General features: G+C 42.8%; 2 protein-coding genes across 6 annotated transcripts in view; one reads left to right on the top strand and one right to left on the bottom strand.

The window, feature by feature from the left end:
* Positions 1 to 6,634, top strand: part of dync2i2 (dynein 2 intermediate chain 2) — a 42,453-nt gene extending 35,819 nt beyond the window's left edge. The window contains exons 6-8 of the mRNA XM_038782421.1: positions 1,858 to 2,084; positions 2,904 to 3,061; positions 5,420 to 6,634. Of these exons, the coding sequence (XP_038638349.1) occupies positions 1,858 to 2,084; positions 2,904 to 3,061; positions 5,420 to 5,658 (624 nt within the window). The 3' untranslated portion in view covers positions 5,659 to 6,634. The remainder of the gene's footprint in view (positions 1 to 1,857; positions 2,085 to 2,903; positions 3,062 to 5,419) is intronic.
* A 671-nt stretch (positions 6,635 to 7,305) lies between these two features.
* The window catches only part of sptan1 (spectrin alpha, non-erythrocytic 1), a 125,247-nt gene continuing 110,696 nt past the window's right edge, over positions 7,306 to 21,856 (bottom strand). For 4 of the 5 annotated variants that reach the window (XM_038782416.1, XM_038782418.1, XM_038782419.1 and 1 more), the window contains 10 exons: positions 20,880 to 21,089; positions 20,073 to 20,369; positions 18,027 to 18,139; positions 16,680 to 16,697; positions 11,306 to 11,360; positions 10,292 to 10,488; positions 8,665 to 8,718; positions 8,429 to 8,575; positions 7,808 to 7,955; positions 7,306 to 7,611 (listed from right to left, as the gene is read on the bottom strand). In XM_038782416.1, coding sequence (XP_038638344.1) covers positions 7,486 to 7,611; positions 7,808 to 7,955; positions 8,429 to 8,575; positions 8,665 to 8,718; positions 10,292 to 10,488; positions 11,306 to 11,360; positions 16,680 to 16,697; positions 18,027 to 18,139; positions 20,073 to 20,369; positions 20,880 to 21,089 — 1,365 coding nt within the window. In that variant the 3' untranslated portion in view covers positions 7,306 to 7,485. The remainder of the gene's footprint in view (positions 7,612 to 7,807; positions 7,956 to 8,428; positions 8,576 to 8,664; positions 8,719 to 10,291; positions 10,489 to 11,305; positions 11,361 to 16,679; positions 16,698 to 18,026; positions 18,140 to 20,072; positions 20,370 to 20,879; positions 21,090 to 21,856) is intronic. The other variant, XM_038782415.1, reaches the window with a different exon arrangement.

The raw sequence follows: 21,856 nt of genomic DNA, 5'->3' as shown, positions 1-21,856 counted from the left end.
TTTAGGGATGTCCTCAAATGACCCCTGAAGAGGTCAAACATCCCTGCTGGCTTATGGGAGTTTTTGGTCTACGACCAATCAAAATGAAGAAGGTTAATTAGGGAAGGCACCCAACATATAGAGATACTTTGTCGGGAACATGCAAAGGTGAAGTTGAGACATCGGGGAGAGCGCACAGGCCTCTACACCTCATCTACCCAATCCTTCAAGCACCAACTTCCCTGCATGTGGCAGAGTCTGCAGATCGGGCATTGGATTTTTTATCAAACTGGAGTGGAAGCAAATCCTCATTCCCAAGAGAGCTGAGCTTAAAAAAACCCAAAATACTGCAGATTCTGGAAATCTAAAGGACAGAAAATTCAAGAAATTTAGGTGGCCTGGAACAATTGTGAAGAGAGAAGTAGAGTTAATGCTTCAGGTTGATTATCTTTCATCAGAACTGAAAGATCTATGATATTTAACAGTTTTTTGAAGCATGTACAGACCCAGGGAGGGATTGGAGGAGGTGGGTGTTATTAGGTTAAAGAATAAAGAGGGTGGTGTATGATTTACAGATTCTAGAATTGGTAAATATCTGACAAATAGAATGTCTAGATTTGCCCCTTAGTGTCCAAAGATATGCAAATTAAATGGATTGGTTATGCTAAATTACATCTTGGTTTCCATCTTAGGTGGGGTGGGGGAGTGGGCCTAGATATTGTGCTCTTTTGTAGGGTTGGTGCAGACTCGATGGGCTGAATGGCCTCCTTCTGCACAGTAGGGATTCCATGATACTGTAAGCAGTTTGTGGGAAGGTTATCTCGGTCTGGCGGGGAGTGCAGCGTTGATCATCCAGAATAATACCTGAATACCACAGGCTAAATTACAAAGAGAAATTGCACAAGTTAGGATTGTATTCTTTGAGATTTAAAAGGCTGGTAGGTGATTTGATCAAAGTTTTCAAGGGGAATAGATATTTTCTCAATATCTATCCTATTTCCACTGGTTAAGTGGCATGATAAGGGCAGCACGGTAGCATTGTGGATAGCACAATCACTTCACAGCTCCAGGGTCCCAGGTTCAATTCTGGCTTGGGTCACTGTCTGTGCGGAGTCTGCACATCCTCCCCGTGTGTGCGTGGGTTTCCTCCGGGTACTCCGGTTTCCTCCCACAGTCCAAAGATGTGCAGGTTAGGTGGATTGGCCATGATAAATTGCCCTTAGTGTTCAAAATTGCCCTTAGTGTTGGGTGGGGTTACTGGGTTATGGGGATACGGTGGAGGTGTTGACCTTGGGTAGGGTGCTCTTTCAAAGAGCCAGTGCAGACTCGATGGGCCGAATGGCCTCCTTCTGCACTGTAAATTCTATGAAATTCTATGATCTAATAAGGGCCAAGTCTTTAAGGAGTGATGGGTGGTTGACGCTTTATATATTGTTAATTTTAAACTTGAGAATAATCGATTTTTGTTATTGGAGTTGGGCCGCAGATTAGTTGAAAAATGAAATGAAAATTGCTTGTCACAAGTAGGCTTCAAATGAAGTTACTGTGAAAAGCCTCTCGTCGCCACATTCCGGCGGGGGGGATGTTCGGGGGGGGGCAGGTACTGGAATTCCGGCGGGGGGGATGTTCGGGGGGGGGCAGGTACTGGAATTGAGCCGTGCTGCTGGCCTGCCTTGGTCTGCTTTAAAAGCCTGCTCTTTAGCCCTGCGCTAAACCAGCCCCTAGTTGTGATCACATTGAATGGTTGGGGAGCAGGCTTGAGGTGCTTAAATGGCGACCCTAGTTCCCATATCCCTATATCTTGTATGCACTGGAGCCTGTCGGTTTCTCATGGCATCGTTTTCTGTTCCATCCTTTTTATGCTTAAATCATCCACAGGCTCGTGAGGACACCCTGTTTGGCGTGACCTCTCTCTCTTTCTCTCACCTGGACAAGACTGTGTTTATTGCTGGCGTGGAAGGCGGCTATGTGTTAAAGTGTTCAACAGAAGTTCTGACGCATGCAACACTCGGCTCTGGCTCTGTTCCATTGAAGGCTCCAGCTCAGTTCACCTTCTCTCCACACCGTGGTCCTGTCCACGCTGTTGACTGCTCACCATTCCACAGGTCAGTACCCGGTGAATGGCAGGAAAAGGGTTAGGGTGGTGGTTTTGGGGGTGGAAATAGGAAGTTCCCCTTTAGGTGATCAAAACTGGTCCAGATCACAGAGACCTGGAGTTCTTTACAGTACCTACTTTTTTAAGGTGGTGATCTCTACCCCAGCCAGAAACCAGTTCCAGCTCTCCCCAGAAGGAATTCAACAAAACAGCATCCACTGTCTCAATGGCAGTCAGAGATCAACTCTTTCTTGGGATGGCACAATGTGGGTATCGTTTCATCACATTTAACTTGGATCTGGCTTTATATGACTCAAAGGTGTGAACCTTGGTCCTCCCTAAACTATTCAGACAGTAGTATAATTTTGTTCTTGTGAATTCACTCTCCAGAGGACAGTCTTTGTAGAAATTAGGGTGGGAGAACCCCAGTACAGTACTGAGGAATGGCTGTTCTGTTTGTGCTGTCCTTGTTCCTCTTGGGTGGATGTAAAAGACCAACCAACATTAATTTGAAGAGCTGGGAGTTCTTCCTGGTGTCGTGGGCCTGTATTTATCCCCCAGCTAATGTTAAAAACAGATTTTCTGGTCATTATCCCATTGTTGTTTGTGGGACCTTGCTGTGTGCAAATTGGCTTTCTACATTAATCAATGACTGCACTTCCAAAAATACTTCATTTGCTGTCAAGAGCTTTGGGGCATCTAAGTTGTGATGGATGGGTAGAAATGCAAGTCAACTGGGCCAATCCTGCTCCTCTTGCAGCAGGATCGGAAAGCTATGAACAAGTACATGTATTGTCTACTGCATAAATTGTCAATGTAATCCCCACAGGAACCTTTTCCTTACTGCTGGCACCGATGGGCATGTCCACCTTTATTCCATGTTGCAGGCCGAGCCAGTTCTTTCTCTACAGTTATCTCAAAGTTACCTCTTCAGCGTTTGCTGGTCTTCCGTCCGACCTCTAGTCTTTGCTGCAGCTACTGGAGAGGGTAAGATGTGTTACTGAGTCAAACGTGGAAGTGCTGGGTTTGGAATCAGCGGGTGAATTCCGAGTGCTGAACTCCCCATATTATGGAATTTCCAGGTGTGTAACATCTGTCCCAGTGCCACATGATCTTGGAGACCTGGACTGGTGCTATATAAGAGCATGTCTTTCTTTTGCACCAAAACCTGTTTGCCCATTAGCCTTTGTGCTCACTGACCTATATTAGCTCCTGATCTGGCAATTTCTCTGTCGCTGACCGCTGTCTTTAGCTGCCTTGACTCTAAATTCTGGGATTCCACCTCAAACTTCTCCACCTCAGTCTCCTTCCTTGGAGACATTAAAATCTAACTTGCGAACCAGGCTTTCAATCACCTGTCCTTGTGGCCTGTTATCAAATTATGTCTGATGACTCACCTGTGGGACAAATTAATACTATATAAATGTTGGTGCTTATTTATCAGTTTGAGATATAGTCCCATAGACCTGTTAAGTCTGGGCTATCAGTGGCAATTTACATTGTCTGGTTTGAAATACTCTTAATAATTAGGGATGAAACTTTTGTCTTTGAAATTTCACAGTTGAAATTTCTTTCCAATTAATTAGCACTTGGAAGTGGTTAATGGACACTTATTTTTTTTTTAATTGACATTTTTCAATTGATAAAATACAAAATAGAGAAAAAACAATTTACATACATCAACCATAAAAAATAGAACCCCTCACAAAACCTATTCCCCCCCCCCCCGAACAACAAACGGTGACCAATTCCCTGAAATGAACAATAAATGGCTGCCATCTCTGATAGAACACCTTGATTGCTCCCCTCAGTTACTTAGCTTTAATGTTCCAAGTGACTAGCTTGATTGGGGGCTTCTCATCCCCCTCCCTCTCAACTCCGCCATTTCCACCGTGAGGAATTGTCCCATCTTTACTCCAGATTCCTAGACCCAGAGCCCATCCAAGATGGCTGCCAATTCCACCCATAAAGTGAGACAAAGAAAAAACCCTGGTCACTGTCAGAACTCCACCCCCCACCCCCCCACTTAAAAACCTGCAGATTACCTATCAAACAACAATACTCCCTCTTCGTCATCACCCTCCCCCTTCGCCATCACCCTCCCTCTTCGTCATCACCCTCCCCCTTCGTCATCACCCTCCCCCATCAAACTAATCCGCTAGGCCTATCGCAACCCGTCCAAACAGGTGCAAGCGGCTGCAGCGCCCCCCCCCCCCACCCCCCCAGCTCACTCCCATTTACTAGCTAAGACCAAACTGCTAGTGAGGTTGGCCCCTGGCCAGGGTCCACACCGAACGAGCAAAGAAAAGAAGCTCCCCTGCCCACCTCTGTTGCAAAGGAATAACCATTCTCAACATCCCACCATGGGTCATGAATTATCCATTTTGCTGCCTCAAACATTACCCCTGACTACATTTGCACCCCCATCCCTCCCCAAACATATATACACTGGACTCTTCCTACTCTCTCCAATACTGAACCAGAAACCCCAAATAACCAGGAATATATACAGAATACTGAAACATCCCCAAGTAAACACTTCCTACCACAACCATTAAAGTCCTGTTCAAACCCTTTCAATTAAGTCCCAAGTCCTTGACGGAAGCCTCCACCTCCTCCGATGTATCGAATAAATGGTCTTTTGAGCTGTACATAACTCTAAACCTTGCCAGGCACAACACTCCAAAACACACCCCACTCTTATATAGCACCGACTTTACAGGCTGCACACCTCTTCGCTAGCTTTGCCCTGACGTCCTGGTCCTCGGGCCTATGTTGCTCTCCTCCGCAAGCACCATCTCAGCTTCCAATGAGGCAATTTGGTCGCTAAGCCGTGGCATGATCCCTCCACGCCCTTCAGCACGTCTCCATGTTCTTTCACGACCTCCAACGTTTTCTCCAACTGCTACCATAATCGGGCCAAGCGCCCGAATAGACTTTTTGAGGGTCTCCATCATCTTTCCTTTCAAATGGTTTTTTGAATTTGTGTGCCATTTCCCGTCAGCATTTTTACTGTGAAAGGAGCGGCCACATCCGCCAGGGTAGTCTCCACCATCCTATCTCCCAGTGAACTTTGCACTCTCTCTGGCTCTGTAGGACTACCACTCGTACCCTTTATAACTTTCAACGACCAGCTCCGCATTCAATTAGATGGGTCAGGTTTGTCCACCAAATTCCCCCAGGCACTGGGCAAAAAAAGATCAAAACATAAAGCTCCCTGGCAGGAGCTACCTTATGTGCGACCTTCTCCTACCTGCCTCTACTGGAAGTTCATGGAACATATAATTTGTTTGGTGATTTTTTTTTACTGTTGAAGATTGAAAATAACTCCTTTTATTCCTCCAGGAACTGTGTTGATTTTTGACCTTGGGCAGAGCTCACTTTGCCCTGCAGTTTCTATTGAGCAGAATGCAAAGAAGAAACCAGTTTACTGTCTGGCATTTAACCCCAAACAACCCGAGCTTCTTGCAGCTGGTAATGCAGACGGAAGTGTGAAAATCTGGCAGCTGAGTGCTGAACTGACAAAGCAAGGACCAAGAGAAGTGACTCTCCTCGAGCAGCTTGCTAACGAAGTAGCAGATTGACCAATCGGAAGGTTGGCCAGTGAATTTCTTAATTGTGGCTGGAGGATGTACATAAAAATATTAATATTTCAAATAAGTCTGTTGAAAGTTTAATAGTAGCACTTGTAAATGTTTTTATTTGGGTAAGAATATTTAAATATTACTGAATGTGGTAGTTGCTACCACAAGGAGCAGCTAAGGCAAAATGTAAAGACATTTAAGGGCAAGCTAGATAAGCATATGATGGAGAAAGGAATAAACGGTTATATGTTGATTATGTGGATGGGAGGATGCTTGATTGGAGCATAAATGCAGGCATGGACTTGGTGGGCTCACCTCTGCACCAGCTTCAGGAGTGACCTTCCTGTGACAGCTGTGACCCCTCCAGGTACCTCTTTAATTGGACTTCCCAGCTGCAGGTCCACCTACCTCTTAATCACGCCAGGAATGTGGATGGAAACCTGTGACCTTGGTCTCCTGGTAGTTCAGGATAATACTTCTTCACAGCTCTATAGTGAGAACTGGGATGTGAGCACTTTGTAGGTGGATTTGCAAGCCACAGTATTCAGACCAGAGATATAGTCTGGACCCCTGACAATCTAGTTTGTCAAGGATATCCTCCTAAAACAATGTGTTGAACAGTAAGTAATTCCTGAACTCCCAACCCCAAAGACAAATTTGTTGAAGACTCCCTCATCGCTACGCTCAATGGCAGAATTCACAATCTTAACATTAAACCGTTACTGCTGGAAATGTAGGTGCGTGTGTTCTTTTCAGGGTTCAGCACTCGGGTCAGAAAAGTGTCCTTTTCTCTTTAAAAATGTTTTAAAATGTTAAATAAACATAAATTGAATTATTTGAACAAGTAATTGTGGAAATTTGAATTCGTTGGTTTTTACTGCAAAACACATGGTATCCTTGTGTTAGTATTTGTGATGGGATAGAAGGCAGCAAATGAAAATGTAGATCTGAAAAATAAAGTAATTTGTCTAGTAAATTCACAAACTTTCTTCTGGGTGGGCAAATGTCTGGCAGCATTTATTTTGTCAAATGTTTGTTTCCTTTCAGATGCTTCAAAAGTACAGATCAGAAGCTGAATGTAGATGCAACAAATTTAACCAGTTGCTAATGAGGAAGCTCCTGCTGGTTGAACAATGCCTGGGGTTTTTCTCGGATAGTAACCACAATCAAATGCAACCATTATGATCAAAGGAACACTTTGCAGATCCTCCCTTGGTACCCATGCACTTTTCAGAAAGTGCAGAGGTCTCAGTGTATAAGCTGGCAGTTGTTTGCTTTTAGTCTGTTAGAGACCAGCAGTGACCAGTGTGGCCGAAAGACCCTGGTGGCAGCCTGTCCTTGTGCCTCACAGTCCAAAGAATGCTGCTTTACAGAAATCGTACACATGTGGTAGCTTTTTGATTCCAATTAGTTACACTGCTGTTTGCTTCAAAGTATTTATCTAATTTCCTTTTGAAAGTTATAGCATTTTCTTCCACCACCCTTTCAGACAGTGCAAGGTCGTTTTGCTGACTGCTCAAACTTAAGCAATGAAATAAAATCCACCCGGGGGGGGGGGGGGGGGGGGGGGGGGCACAGAAGAGATAGAGAGGCACACAGCAGTTTCTGGGTCTTCCTATCCTTTCTCAACTATACAACACACAGTCCAATTTCAATCAGTAGTGTTTATTGAGTACACTGCATTAACGATTATTGTAAAAAAAAAATTCCAAGCAGCACAAAAAGCAAGCCAATTTACCAGAGTCTGACAGAACAAGTTATAGTTGCACAAAGATTAGACACAGACATGCAGAGCTAATGTTAGCAGATAATGCTTAGATTGAGCTTCTAGTTCACGAACAGCGATCGTGTGAATTCCACATAGTCGAAGGCTGAAGGAATCTCTCTGCCTTTGCCATCCGTGTACGGCTTCATGTGTGAGAGGCAGTAATCGGCTTGTTCCCTCGACAGGTTCTAGAGACAAGGCAGAAGAATTTTAATATGTTGAGCTCAACCTCCTGTACATTGAGTAGTTAGTTTTATCAAATCATTAGATGATTATAAACTATTCCTGTCAGCTCCTTGTGCATACCACAGTTAACTGTCAGTGTAAAGGTTCCATTAGGAGTGGGACCCATTCCCGAGCCACCGTAAACAGTTGCTGCATTACCTGATAGAGTTCTTCACGTGTGACAAATGCTTTTCCTTCTGAGCTAAGGGCACGGAAAGCACTCTCAATCTCCTCACTAGACTTAACGTTCTCCGTTTCTCTGCTGATCATGAAGGCCATGTATTCCTGTAGTGATACATATCCATCTCTGCAATCCAAATTAAGCAAACGTGAACATGTTAAAAAAAATAACCTCAATTTTTGTTGCAACTACAATGGGTTGAGTGAGGTTAAAGAGGAACTTACACTATTTTTGGATAGAGAGGTAGCTAAATCTGAATTATAACACCATAAGATTAATCTTATGGTAAGTATTTTTGTTTCATTCAATTATCTGCATAAAGGCATCAAAACACACGGTTGTATACAAGCTTTTATAAGGTGCAGACCCCTTTCTCACACCTCACCTACACTACCATTATTTGGTGTTGATTCTACTGGGGGTGCATCGTCAGATCAGATGTAAAAGGAAATTATAATTATTTTCCCTCTCAAACTAGGGCAGATCAAAGCTGGGAATGTCTTTGTCTGTATGGCTCAGATTATCACAGGACAAACTAGTCAAGCCCAAGCTGAATATCTCCTTTTACCAGGATTTATTTTATAGCAGATTGCTCTCACCGGTTGGGATCAACAGCATCCAGAATAGCTTCAAATTCAGGGTCTGGTTCTCCTTCCTCTACCATTGGCAAATCATAACCCAAGGAGCGCAAGCACGATTTGAATTCCTGATGGTTCAAGCGTCCTGATTTGTCTTTGTCAAAGTGCCTTGGGGGAAGAATGAAGTTAAATATCATACTGTGACAGCAGAGTGATAATGTACTACACAAATTACTTCATCAAATAAATGCACTCACTTGAACATCATGCTGAATTCTTTAAGGGCTTCCTCTGTTACGCCAGTTGTGTTTCTATAAAATTTAAAAGAAATGGATATTTTCATAAATATACAGATTTTACAAATCCATGTTTTTGATACGAGTGTGAATGGGAAAGTAGTGCAGTCTGCAAATGTGAGCTTGGAGCAGTGTTGGGTATAAATGTATGCCTGTGATTTCCAAAACTGGGAGAAACGGACCTTCATGTACAGACTCCTGCTCTGCTGTGTTTATACTGGGAACATGAATATGTAAAATCAACCCTCAATTATGCAGATTGCCTGAAAACAATAAGATACGATAACACACCAATTAGAAAATGAGTTAGCGTCCAGCCCGAATGAGAATCGGAGGGCAATCTAACTCTTGAACGTTTACTCCTCACCTAATGGATTCCAACCTGTGGAGCCACTTTCATTGCTTTTTATTGTAAAATGGAACTTACATGGGTATACTCGATTGTAATCGTGTTTAACTAACTTGTACATAGACTTCCAAAGACTGATAAAATGCCACGTAACAGGATTGTGAGCAATGTGGATAGTAGCAGCATGGATATAAAATTAGATGAGTGACAGGAAACAATATAGTAGTGAACGCTTTTTTTTTTTTGGACTCGAGTTCTGCTAATGACCTGTACTTTAATAAAGGACACAATTTCAAAATTGGACAATGACACAAAATTTGGAAGTGTTCTGAACTATGAGGAACAGTGTTAACTGCGAGAGGACATAGGCTGGTGGAATGGATGGACAAGTGGAAAATTAAATTGAGTGCAGAGAAGTGTGAAGTGATTCATTCTGGTAGGAAGAACAGGGAGAAGCAATATTAAACTAAAGGGTACAATTCTAAAGTGGGTGCAGGGGGATGGGGGTGGTGGGGGTGAAATATGTCAGTGTAAATCATTGAAGGTGGCAGGGCAGTTTGAGAAAGTCCAGAATCCCATGTTTTATTAATAAGGGCACAGAGACATAACCTCCGTAAAAAACACTAGGTCGGCCTCAAGTGGGAGTATTGGTGTCCAGTTCTAGAATGACAATTTTAGGAAGATGTGAAGTCATTCAAGAGGGTGTGGAAAAGATTAAAGTGAATGGTTCCAGCAAATAATTTAATTACATTAATGGATGGGAGACGCTGGGGCTTGTCTTCTTAGAGAAGGTCGAGAGATTAGATAGAGGTGTTCAAAATCATGAGGGATCTGGGACAGATTAGATGGGAAGAATTGGTTCCCATTGGCAGAAAGATGGGAGAGCTGGGGTCAAGAAGCAGTGAGGTGAGGAAAGACTGTTATTTGGAGTGGGTGGAGACAGATTCGGATTCAATCATTGCTTTAAAACGAGAAAATAATTATCTGAAGAGAAAACCTTGCAAGGCTAAGGGGGAAATGGCCAGGAGACTGGCTGAATTGCTATTGCAGAAACCCAACACGGGGTGAATGGCTTCCTTCTATGCTGTAACCATTCTATGACTACTCTATAGAAACATAAACCCTGAATGAAAGGTGCAGGAGACCAGAGGGTGTCAAACTTGTGGCTACTGGTTTTGTTAACTGAGCACTAAATTATAGGTTCATGTTGTGCAGAGATGTGCAGCCATTAGTTAATACCTGGCCTGTATCTGTTGCTCCAGGTTATGTTGCATTCTCATTCCCAGTTGATCCAGCTGGTCCCATTGTTGTGCCAATCCCACAGTGCTGTGCTCTGTGTATTTGTTGTCCAAGATCAAGGCTTCTTCCATAGCTGCCCCAAGGTCCTCAATCTTTTTCAGCTGACTCCTCATTGCCCGAATCTCCTGGTGTTTTCTCTGTGAACAAGCACATATTAGTCAGAATGCAGGTGCTTCCTCACAAGGAACCTACCCTAACATCTTAAACTTGGTTCTATCACCCACTCTGCTCATCACTGGTTCCCCCTTCCAACCAGCCAGATGTGCAAGAATCCAATGCATGGTTGACATTCCAAATCGAAAGGATGAAAGGATTCAAATTGTTAATAAAAGATCATTACTACACCAAATGCTTTCTCCAATTTCATTCCTGAATCAAAGGTCTGATATAGGGATCAAACATCTCCGTTCAGTTTTTTCTGAAACTAGTGTTTCAGCTGCTTTCTATACAAGTGAATGAATCACCAACGTTTCCCCATGTTAGAATCAAACTTGATGGTTTGGTTTAAATTAAAACACTTTACATGATCAACGGTTTGATGAGTCAGTGCTGGTTTAAACAATGTTCAAGAGATAAAGCAGTGAAGATGATCCACTGACATTACAGCCTAGGAGGAGGATTTTCCCCCAGCTCCAGTGGAACAACCCATTCTAATCCCTTTTCCTTGTCCCTACCCATGGATAATCCTCCTAGTCAAACATTTCTCATACTTCAAATATTTTAATAACTGTGCTGGAAAACTTTAGAACTTTCCCTCTCCTTTTAATGATAATCTGCCATCTGTTTTGATTCATCAATCAACTTTATTATTTGTCCTTTCAAAATGTTACATTTTGAGAACTTCAATTTGGAAAGACGACGTTCCACCTGATAGAAGCTCAGTAACCACCCCCCCCCCCAAAACAATAACGGAAATTGAAAGCTTTGTTCTAATCAGCAAGAATGCAGAACTACCTTGGTTGCCTCAAGCTGCGATTCAAGTGTTCCCGATTCCTCCACCATGCAAGACCTGGTAATCAGGTTAAATATGATTAGAAAATAATCAAATAGAACAATACACACTATTCAGGCGAGTGTTTTTTACGTGAGTTTTTAAAAAAGAAAAATCCGTGTGACGATTCCATGCTCATCAAAAGAGTGAATTACGATCAGAACCCACGGGCAGATGGCAGATTGGTTACCCAGTTAAAAATCAGAGATGGTTGCCAAAATAAAAAAGGATTATTAACAGAATTAAGCAAACTGTAGGATTAGGTACAAGTTCCCCAGACCCTTTTGACTTAAAAGGATAATTAATATGCCTATGACCTGTCCTGCATTTAAAAATAGATGCAGGTTATCTCAAATAACTGACTAACCACCATCCTGTCACTCAGATGGCAAGTTCAAGATTCAGGACTGTCAGCCCCCGATCCCCTGGGAGACCCCCAAGAGTCCATTCCACCAAGATCCCAGTTTGTGGAGACCAGTCCTTAACAACGCTCACCCGAGGTGAAGCAGATAGATCCCAACCCCTCGGGGAACTGCACATGAAAGTGAGATTAGCTGACTCACTTTAAAATGCAGATTTGCCGAAAATTGATCCCGCCCACAATGGGAGAGACTGACATTGCAACGTCTCACGAGATGTTATGAGCGGGCAGATCCTGGGAACGGGATCTCCCGGCTTCTATCGGCGAGCTGCCTTTCGGGCATAGAGTGGCTGTTTGATCGCGCCCAATATCTTGTAATCTGGGGCAAGGATTGTTTGCATCTTCTCTAAATGAGGAGGACATAGTGTACAGTGAAAATGAAACTCTGGAAAAGGGAATTCTAAAATTATAGAAAATAAGACATGACAAGGGGCACAATGGGTCTGATGCAAAGCAGTCTCTGCACAAAAGAATTGTGTTTCTGCTTCCAAGCACCCCTTCCCCCTCCCCTGTTCCACAACAGCAAATACTTTATCTCAGTCTTTCCGAGCACTCAAATCTTTAGAGTTAATCTCACATTTATTCAATAATCAGAGGTATAATCAATGATCAATTTATACTACCAACCTTAGGAGAAAGGATCCTCTAAACAGGCCAAATCCAGTTACATAGGATCCAACACGGTCAGGCTCTTTAATTAAAAACAATACCTACGATAGAGACAAAATCTCCACACCTCCTCCATTTTACCCAGTTCCTAATCTCAGCCATGCTCTAATAAATGAGCAATAAAGGACAGGTGATTATTAGAACAATGTGTAGTCCCAAATTACTGGAGCAACAGAAAATTACCGTGTGTCTCCAAAACATAGAAAATGCATGAATCATAAGGGGAGAGAAAATAAGCTGGATATGATCCATTAATAAAATGTTTGTGATAATAATGTTGATCTGCATGTGTGAAATCTGGAATTAATTGTGTCTTTCTACACAGCTGTGACTCTGATTTAGTGATTTAAACAGACTTAAATAATGTGTAATATCCTGGCTACAAGGCTATCACAAATCAGTTCAGAATCAACAGTTCTGTAAAAATAAACGCTGAAATAATGTTGCATAACTGTCTCTAATTATAAATGGAAGCTGTTTACGAAGTGATCAAACAAAATGGTGTATATCCCACTTTGCGGAATTTACACAGTATTATTTTAACAAGAGAATCTCTATTCTAGGTGACTAAAGTTTTGTTCTAATTATAAGATTATGTTTTGGGACTGTAACCTATACCCATGGAATGCATTTTTTTGGTTGTACTAAAAATACGGTGAGTACTCCTTTCTGGAACAAAGATATTGTTGATATTGTCTTTGTTACGGTAAACACCTTAAATGTTACAGGAAATGTCTTAAAATATGGAATGCTGTTGTCATCTTTTCAGCTATTAACTGGAAGTTTGAACTTCCTTTTGCATAGTATTGATTTCTATGGAGATTTTGAAAAGATTTAATTACAGCACGATAAGATTATCGATTTATTCATGGTTTTAGGTGCTAATTGAATGCATGGCTAAAGAGTGAAATTATTAAGTGTCTTGACTGAAAATACAGTCATTGTTTCATATAATGAATTGACTATTGTATTTCATGTATTCAGCAATAAGAATGTATCAACTATTTTTTAAAATATAAATTTAGAGTACCCAATTAATTTTTTCCAATTAAGGGCCAATTTAGCGTAGCCAATCCACCTACCCTGCACATCTTTGGGTTGTGGGGGTGAAACCCACGCAAACACGGGGAGAATGTGCAAACTCCACACAAACAGTGTCTGACAGCCGGGATCGAACCTGGGATCTCGGCGTCGTGAGGCAGCAGTGCTAACCATTGAGCCACCGTGCTGCCCTAGAATGTATCAACTAATTAGTTACAGAAACATCTATGGCCAGCAGTGGCGTGAGAAACCTATTTTCATGAGACTGTGCATGTAGACGCTGAGCTAACTTTGATGGACACCAGTCAATCTTAAGTAATAGCCAATGTTTGATTAATAAAACATCTTCTAAGTACAGACATTCTTTTGGACAAGCCAGGTCTCAGCTTGTCAGAATTAGAAACCCATGAGAGTAAATGGGGGATTAGACCAGAGATAAGGATTCCCTTAAAAGCACGGCCTCGTGGTCGAGGTATTGTTCCGGAATTTCTGCCTTCCTGAATTCTTAAATCATCTATCCATTTGTTTTAAAGTGATTTTATTATGCTTTTTTGCCATGTATTTGATCCGTTTATGGATTGTTTGATATTTTGTTTCTAAGTTTTGATTCAGTTCTTATGCGATTGTAGTAAAGTGAATAATTAGCAATAAAGTTGTATTTTAGACACCTCCAATCAACTGGACAATCGACTCTCATTAGAAGGTAAAATAAGAGTTCCAACACAGCATTAAGATTAAAACTAAGGCTGAATATAAACCCTTTCTCTGAATGCAAAGCTAGATTGCTAACTTCTTCACTGATGTCATGCTATTTGTTGAAAATCAACGTGAACCAGCCACAAGGTAATCAACGACGATGCAACATGAATGTAACCAATGTGGGACAAACATCATATCCATCCAGAATGGATGCACCATTTCTCAAAAATAGAATATCTCAGTGCAGTCATCATTCAGGACCAAATGGTTTGGTCAAATGGCTGTCTACAAGACTCTGTGTCTCTTACATGCTCTGTTCAGACAAAGGGATCATTCAGATTTCCAAGAATCAACACATATACATTTGGACTTGTCAAGTTGAAAGTGAGCTGGACTTGCTGTCTCAGGGCATATAACCTGCAGCTGTGTGTGGATGAATGGACATATGATGCAACAGGGTAATGTCTGCTAATAAGGGGATTCATGTTTAGACCATGTGAATAAACAAACCAATTTTTACAAGCTTAAATTCAAGACTTTTAAGTAACATCTGGCAACCATGCCAAACATCTTGAAGTCCAAACTGCAAAGAGGGATATCACCATTCCAGGTTTAGAACAGAATGATCGGAATTAAGCTTCGCATCAGATGGCACAAAAGGAAATCAATTCCGGAGAGTGCTGAATTGGTTTCAAATCTCCAGTGGGAATCGTAAAGATCTACCCTCAGTCTCTAGTGCTGCATAAACAGTCTGGGTTGAACAATCCTTGAATCAAATGAAATCTCATGGGGCATATGAGAGGTGAGATGGCTGCTTATACATATGTCACCTGGGCACTGGAAGCTTTAAGCCAATTACAGAAACCAAAGCTGTTGCTTTCCGTTGGACTCAGGAGCAGTGAACCACATGGATCAGCAAGGTACGGGTTCAATCTCTGTGCCAAATTCACTTATACCTAGTCAGGGAGGCGTTACAAAGTCTCCAAATTAACCTTGGTATCTTTGTGTTGTGTTGCCGGGGGGGGGGGGGGGGGGGAGAGATCAGCTCAGCTTTCTGCTCCTGATTTTTAGGGAGCTACTCTTGGTCGCATTGCACATTTATACAAGTTTGGCGAGCGCAGAATAGATTATAATGCATCCAGTGGCTAGAGAACAAGCTGACACAGTGGTGGTCATATTGACCAGTTGGCAGGATTTGCAAGTGCCAGGAAGGCATCAATGCCTTCAGGCAAGAGTGAGAATAAAGTCTCCATGACACAATCGAAGTTCAGCCATCCCTCATTTCTCTCACTCCAGGCAAAAAGTCAACTGGGACCTGTTGCCACCAGTTACCACATGCAATGTTACACCTAACAGTGCTTGGGGGGGGGGGGGGGGGGGGAGAAATATTATGGCAGCACACCATTTCTTTTACACAAGAAGCATTTACTATAAAAGCTGCGAGCTTATGGCAGTGATGTTAGTATCAGAGTTGAGCCCCATTCAGACAGCAAGTGCATTATAAATAACACAGAAAAAAACAGTAGGAAAGATAGAAAAACCTTCCAGTCAGATCATCCCCAACTTCATACTGATACACATGAATGACACGACGATACGCTATACTAGTAGGAAAAAGATGAGATCGAAAAGGAAAGAAAACAAATATAAAAACGAGCTCAGAACTGAGGACAATGTTCAAATATAACTTCCCACAAGCTCATGCCGTAAAAGGAGTCTTTTGACTCCAAACAGTAACCCTGTGGAGTCTGCGCACCCAAATGTTTTAATGTTCACTCTCATCCGGTCCTATTCAAGTTCCATTCACTCATTGGCCTGTCTTAGCTGGTCTACACATCCACTCTTTGTTTCGCAGTCTACTGACTACATAGTGTAAATTTATGTGCTACCAACTGAACAGCGTGCTGAAGCAGGCACTGGAATTTCCGTTGAGACAACTTTCCAACTGAAGTCAGGCTTCCAAGGGTTAAGCAGGACTGTGGAAATATGCAGGCAATAGACGTTAAATCTCAGCCTTAACCACTCCACCTTCAGTACCACCAATTTCTATCCTCCAAATGGGAATGTGACTAATATTTTACAAACTTTCTCCCAGTGTGTGTGGGTTTCCTCTGATTGCCTCCCACAATCTAAAGATGTGCAGGTTAGTGGTGGACCTGATCAATACACGAGGTTACGGGGATAGGGCGGGGTATGGGCCTTGGCAGAGTGCTCACTTGGAGGGTCAGTGCGTACTCGAAGGGCCGAATGGCCTCCTTCTGCACTGTAGGGATTCTATGGATCTCATTTTCTTATTTATTTATTGAATAGAACAGTCACTTTCACCAACATGCTTTGGACCTGATGGTCAGTTAAATTGTTGACCAACCCACCCCACATTCCCATCATTATTTCAGCCCACCCCACGTTCCCATCATTATTCAAGAGAAAGGGAACACATAAAAGGCTGCAGCACGAAAGAGGCAGACGAGATCACAGCAAAGTACAAAACAAAAAGCGATATTAACCCATCCAGTAGGTATGTCCTGTAGACAGCATCGAAGCATCAGGAGGAGAGGAGAGGAAATTCCAGATGGGGCAAGGAGGGGAGAGAACAACAAAATTCATTAATCGGCATCAAACTGTAAATTCACCAAAATACAAAAAACATCAGTAACCATCATTAAAGGCATGGCAGAGCAATATTACTGAACAGAGACATTTAACAAACACGTTCAGTATCATAGAGATGGTAGAATCTTTTCCATGCAAAAGCCTATTTGAATATAGGACACATTATTACCACAACTCATGAAGTCGAGTTCACCAGAACATTCAAGCGGGAATTAAAGAAACGCTGAAAAGGCCGAGGATTAAAAGCAGGGAAACAGGATAAGAGTAGACAGCTCCATACGGAGCTAACACAGACACTGGCACTTCATAGGGACAAAGTAATGTGCGATCTCCTGGGTGAAATTACTGATTCACCATGTCCAAAATAAATCTCTCAAACATTTGTAAATGATAAACAAAAACAGGAATTTGTACAAGTGATAAGTTTAAAATAAAAGATCTTAACAGGATCTTAGACGCGGAAAGCCTCCCCACATCACTACCCAGTTTTATCCCCGACTGAAATCGAGTCAACAGGACTCATCCAAAGCAATCGCGAGTTCCTACAGTGTTTGTTTATGCCAGTGAAGGGCAGAGGCAGTTCAGTCAGGGTATGTGCTCCAGACGGTCAGCCAGCACTACCGGCTTGAAAAGTGCACCAGTGTTGCCAGCAGGCAAGGACCGGATTGCACTCCACTCCTGTGCCACGTTGTTTAAGAGCTTGCCAACATTCATTGTGTAAGCTCACGAAGAAGAAGAGCCAATAATTGCAGGTTAGACACATAGAAACAGGAGGAGGCCATTCAGCCCCTCAAGCCTGATCGACATTCAATTAATTCACAGCTGATCTGTACCACAATTCTATCTACCCACCTCGGTTTCCTAACCCTTACTACACTTGCCCAAAAAGCATCCATTAATCTTAATTTTGAAATCTGCTATTGGCACCAAGTGCCAGTTTCTGATTTTCGTCACTCTTCTTGTGAAGAAATGTTTTTGACATCATCCCCGAATGACCTGGCTATAAGGTTATGTCCCCTTGTTCTGGGCTCCCCGTATCAGATAAAAGATTCTCTTTTATATTCTAGGTAATACAAGTCTAGTCTATGCAACCTGTCCTCAAGGTTTACCCTATGGAGTCCTGGTATCATTTGAAAAAACACAGCCTCACTACAAAATACAAAGATGCTCCAGTATCTTGAATATTATACATATACTTCATCACTCAGGATTCTATACAATATACTTTAACGATGCATCACCTGGTTTCCTGCAGCCACTGGTGGAAAGCGTTTGCATGTTGCGCAAATTCCTGACGTAATTTATCATTCTCTTCCTGCCGCCTCTGTTCCTTCTGCAATTCCAGCTCACGCTCCTGTTGAATGATGAATAAAATTGTTTCAGTGCCATAGCAGAGAAAACCAAACAGTGTACAGGGGGCAGCACGGTAGCATTGTGGATAGCACAATCGCTTCACAGCTCCAGGGTCCCAGGTTCGATTCCGGCTTGGGTCACTGTCTGTGCGGAGTCTGCACATCCTCCCTGTGTGTGCGTGGGTTTCCTCCGGGTGCTCCGGTTTCCTCCCACAGTCCAAAGATGTGCAGGTTAGGTGGATTGGCCATGATAAATTGCCCTTAGTGTCCAAAATTGCCCTTAGTGTTGGGTGGGGTTACTGGGTTATGGAGATAGGGTGGAGTTGTTGACCTTGGGTAGGGTGCTCTTTCCAAGAGCCGGTGCAGACTCGATGGGCTGAATGGCCTCCTTCTGCACTGTAAATTCTATGATATTGTTCTATGATCATCCAAAGATTTAAAAAAATAAATAAATTTAAGAGTACGCAATTAATTTTTTCCAATTAAGGGGCAATTTAGCATGACCAATTCACCTACCCTGCACATCTTTGGGTTGTGGGGGCGAAACACACGCAGACACGGGGAGAATGTGCAAACTCCACACGGACAGTGACCCAGAGCCGGGATCGAACCTGGGACCTCAGGTAACCACTGCGCCACCGTGCTGCCCTTCCAAGAATTTCTTTTTAATAACTTTTTAAAATATAAATTTAAGAGTGCCCAATTATTTTTTTTTTCCAATTAAGGGGTAATTTAGCGTGGCCAGTCTACCTAACCTGCACATCTTTGGTTTGGGGAGAATGTGCAAACTCCACACAGACAGTGACCCGGGGCCGGGATCAAACCCGGGTCCTCAGCGTCGTATGCAGCTGTGCTAACCACTGTGCCACCATGCCTCCTGATGATCCAAGGATTTAACACTCACCAAAACTTAAATACAAAGCTCTGAGCAGGTCATACTGCACAAAAGGCAATACAGCACAGGCTGGTGAATCGAATCTGGGTGGTGCAGAAGATATTAGATGGGATGAGTATTTAATTGGAAGGAGCTGGGACTGATTAGTGAGCCAACAAAAGCTCAGGAGAGGCTCGTGGCATTTAACTTAATTTACTGGAATTACAGATGGGATAGATAAGGGGATACAGTGACGTTTATAAAGATTCTAAACGATAATTTTCAATATGAACATTAAAAAAGTCCAGCTGACCCCATAATGAATTATAAACATCCTTAAAGAACATCCTTAAAAAGCATGTACTTGTAAAACTACAACAGCAAATGTAACAGCAGAATTGATCACTATTGTTTCTTTGGTGTTCTGAAAAATAATGGGTTACACCTAAAAATAATCAATAAGAATTTTAATGTCTGGAGGCCTACTTATGGAATGGACAGCCCCATGTTGTGGGATGACTGTGCTGTGGTACAGTTTTTTTTTTAAATTTAGATTACCCAATTATTTTTTCCAATTAAGGGGCAATTTAGTGTGGCCAATCCACCTACTCTGCACATTTTTGGGTTGTGGGGGCGAAACCCACGCAGACACGGGGAGAATGTGCAAACTCCACACAGACAGTGACCCAGGGCCGGGATTCGAACCTGGGACCTCAGCGCCGTGAGGCGGTTGTGCTAACCACTAGGCCACCATGCTGCCCCTACTGTGGTACAGTTTAGGGTACCTACTGCACCCTTTACAATGAGCATGTCGACCATCATTCCACTATTATGAGGCAGCAAAAGAATCTTGACACCATCCAAAAGTGTCAAACCAGCCATCTTCCAGGCCTCTCCTACATCATAAATTAGCAGAACATCCAAATCAGGAGCAAGGATAGGCCATTTGGCCCATTTAGTGTGAGTCTGTCCAACGTGTATTAGGAAACACCAAATGAGGGTAAAGTTGTGTCTTATTGTGTAACCACACACTTGCTTACATCCTAAAGAACAGTTCTTACCTTTATGATTTTCTGCAAGTTTCTCCAGGTTTCCTCCAGGGCTTCCATGGTGAACCAGGTGTAGGGGTTAGAAAACATCCGATAACTCTTGATCTGGTGATCAAGCTCAGCCAGTTGGCTGAAGTCAGTCTGAGCTGAGCTTAATGATGAACGAAAAGCCTCATGAGCCTCGCGCAGGGCCTTGATCTCCTCCAGAGAGTTGCAACGCACAGGGTCTGTGAGGTCCTCCTCGGCATTCTCAAACCAACTATTAAAGGCTGAAGCCTTCTTCGCAAAGGTCAAGAAAAGATCTTCAAGCTGTGGGAAAGAATGAACGAGAGTTCAATAATTGCAGTAAATAAGACATGGGATGTTTGCTTGCTGGCGAGGCCAACATTTATTGCCCTTGAGAAGATGATAGTGAGCTACCTTCATGAACCATTGCAGTCCATGTGGTGTGTGTGTGTGTGTGTGTGTGGGGGGGGGGGGGGGAGATAACAATATATTTCCAAGATTTGGCGGGGAACTGGCAGGTGGTGGAGTTCTCATTTGGCTGCTGCTGTTGTCCATCTAGATGGTGGCAGATGTGGGTTTGGGAGGTGCTGCTGAAGAAACCTTGGCATGTTACTGCAGTGCATCATGTATCAATAGTACACACTGCACACCACATTGGACACACCACATTGCATCGGTGGTGGAGGAAGTGGATTTGAGGTTTCTTCAGTAATTGTTAACACATTGCACACACCTCCCAGTTCAAAGTAGAATAAATTCACAACAGTGGACCAGCTGCTTAACCACCAGGAATTACATTTTACATTTGCTTACTTTTCTGAAATGTTCCTGTGCTTCAAGCAATTTCTTCTTCCTTTCACCAGAATTGGTCAAAAGCTGATTCCACCTTTTCATTAATGAAGCATGGCGGGCTTCAATAGCTTTGGACTGAATGTGTTTCGCTGCCAGTAACTGGTCCTTCAATGCTGTAATATTAGTGATCCCTTCCTGTTGGAAAGCCTGCAGCCCAGCATCAAACGTTTCCTGTGAAGAAAAATAAAGGTTTTATGTTTACTGTTTGCTAATACAGTTAAGGCAGACAGTGATGGTATTAACCCCTATGAAAATTGTGTTGCCAACCTCTGTGGGAGAAGCAAGTCATCCAGTGTCAGGGTCTAGTTTAACATCTTTATTCACATGGTGTGCGGGATAACTAAACTGAGCCATGTTGCGGAATGGCATTAATGGAGTGGGGATGGACGGGTGCAAGGAGAAGCAGCGACGCGTTTAAAGAAAGGATTTTCCCAGGCTTCTCTCAACTCATTTTTCATTGGCAATCACTGACTGGCAGCAAGGATCAAACATGTCCTCTTGCTATAGAATGAATTGAGGTTCTAACCAAAAAAGAAGAAATAGCTTCAATTAGAATAATGGTATCGGGAGTCATGTGATTAGAGCGCTGGAGTGGTTGTGTTTCCACGAGCTCCAGCTCTGCTCATTCTTTAATCAGAATCACAGAATACTACAGTGCAGAAGAGTTCACCTTTTCTGGGTTACATGACATGTGCTATGTCCCTGGATGCTTCTGACTGGTGTTGTGAGATAAAATATTTAAATGCTCATTTATTTGTGGTGGTCGGAGTGAGGTCCAGCTTGCAGTGGTGCAGTTGCTGCTGAGCGGGCTCTCACCATGATGGTGCTACATGCATCTGGATGATGGCCATCATCGTAGATGTTGTCTTGGCTGAGTTCTCTGCTCTGTGGTGCAGGTCATTAACGCTCACTTTGAAGAACTGCGGGCCACGAGAACG

The sequence above is a fragment of the Scyliorhinus canicula genome, chromosome 21, assembly GCF_902713615.1.
Source record: "Scyliorhinus canicula chromosome 21, sScyCan1.1, whole genome shotgun sequence".
Taxonomy (NCBI): Eukaryota; Metazoa; Chordata; class Chondrichthyes; order Carcharhiniformes; family Scyliorhinidae; genus Scyliorhinus; species Scyliorhinus canicula.
This window is presented reverse-complemented; position numbering and strand designations above follow the sequence as displayed.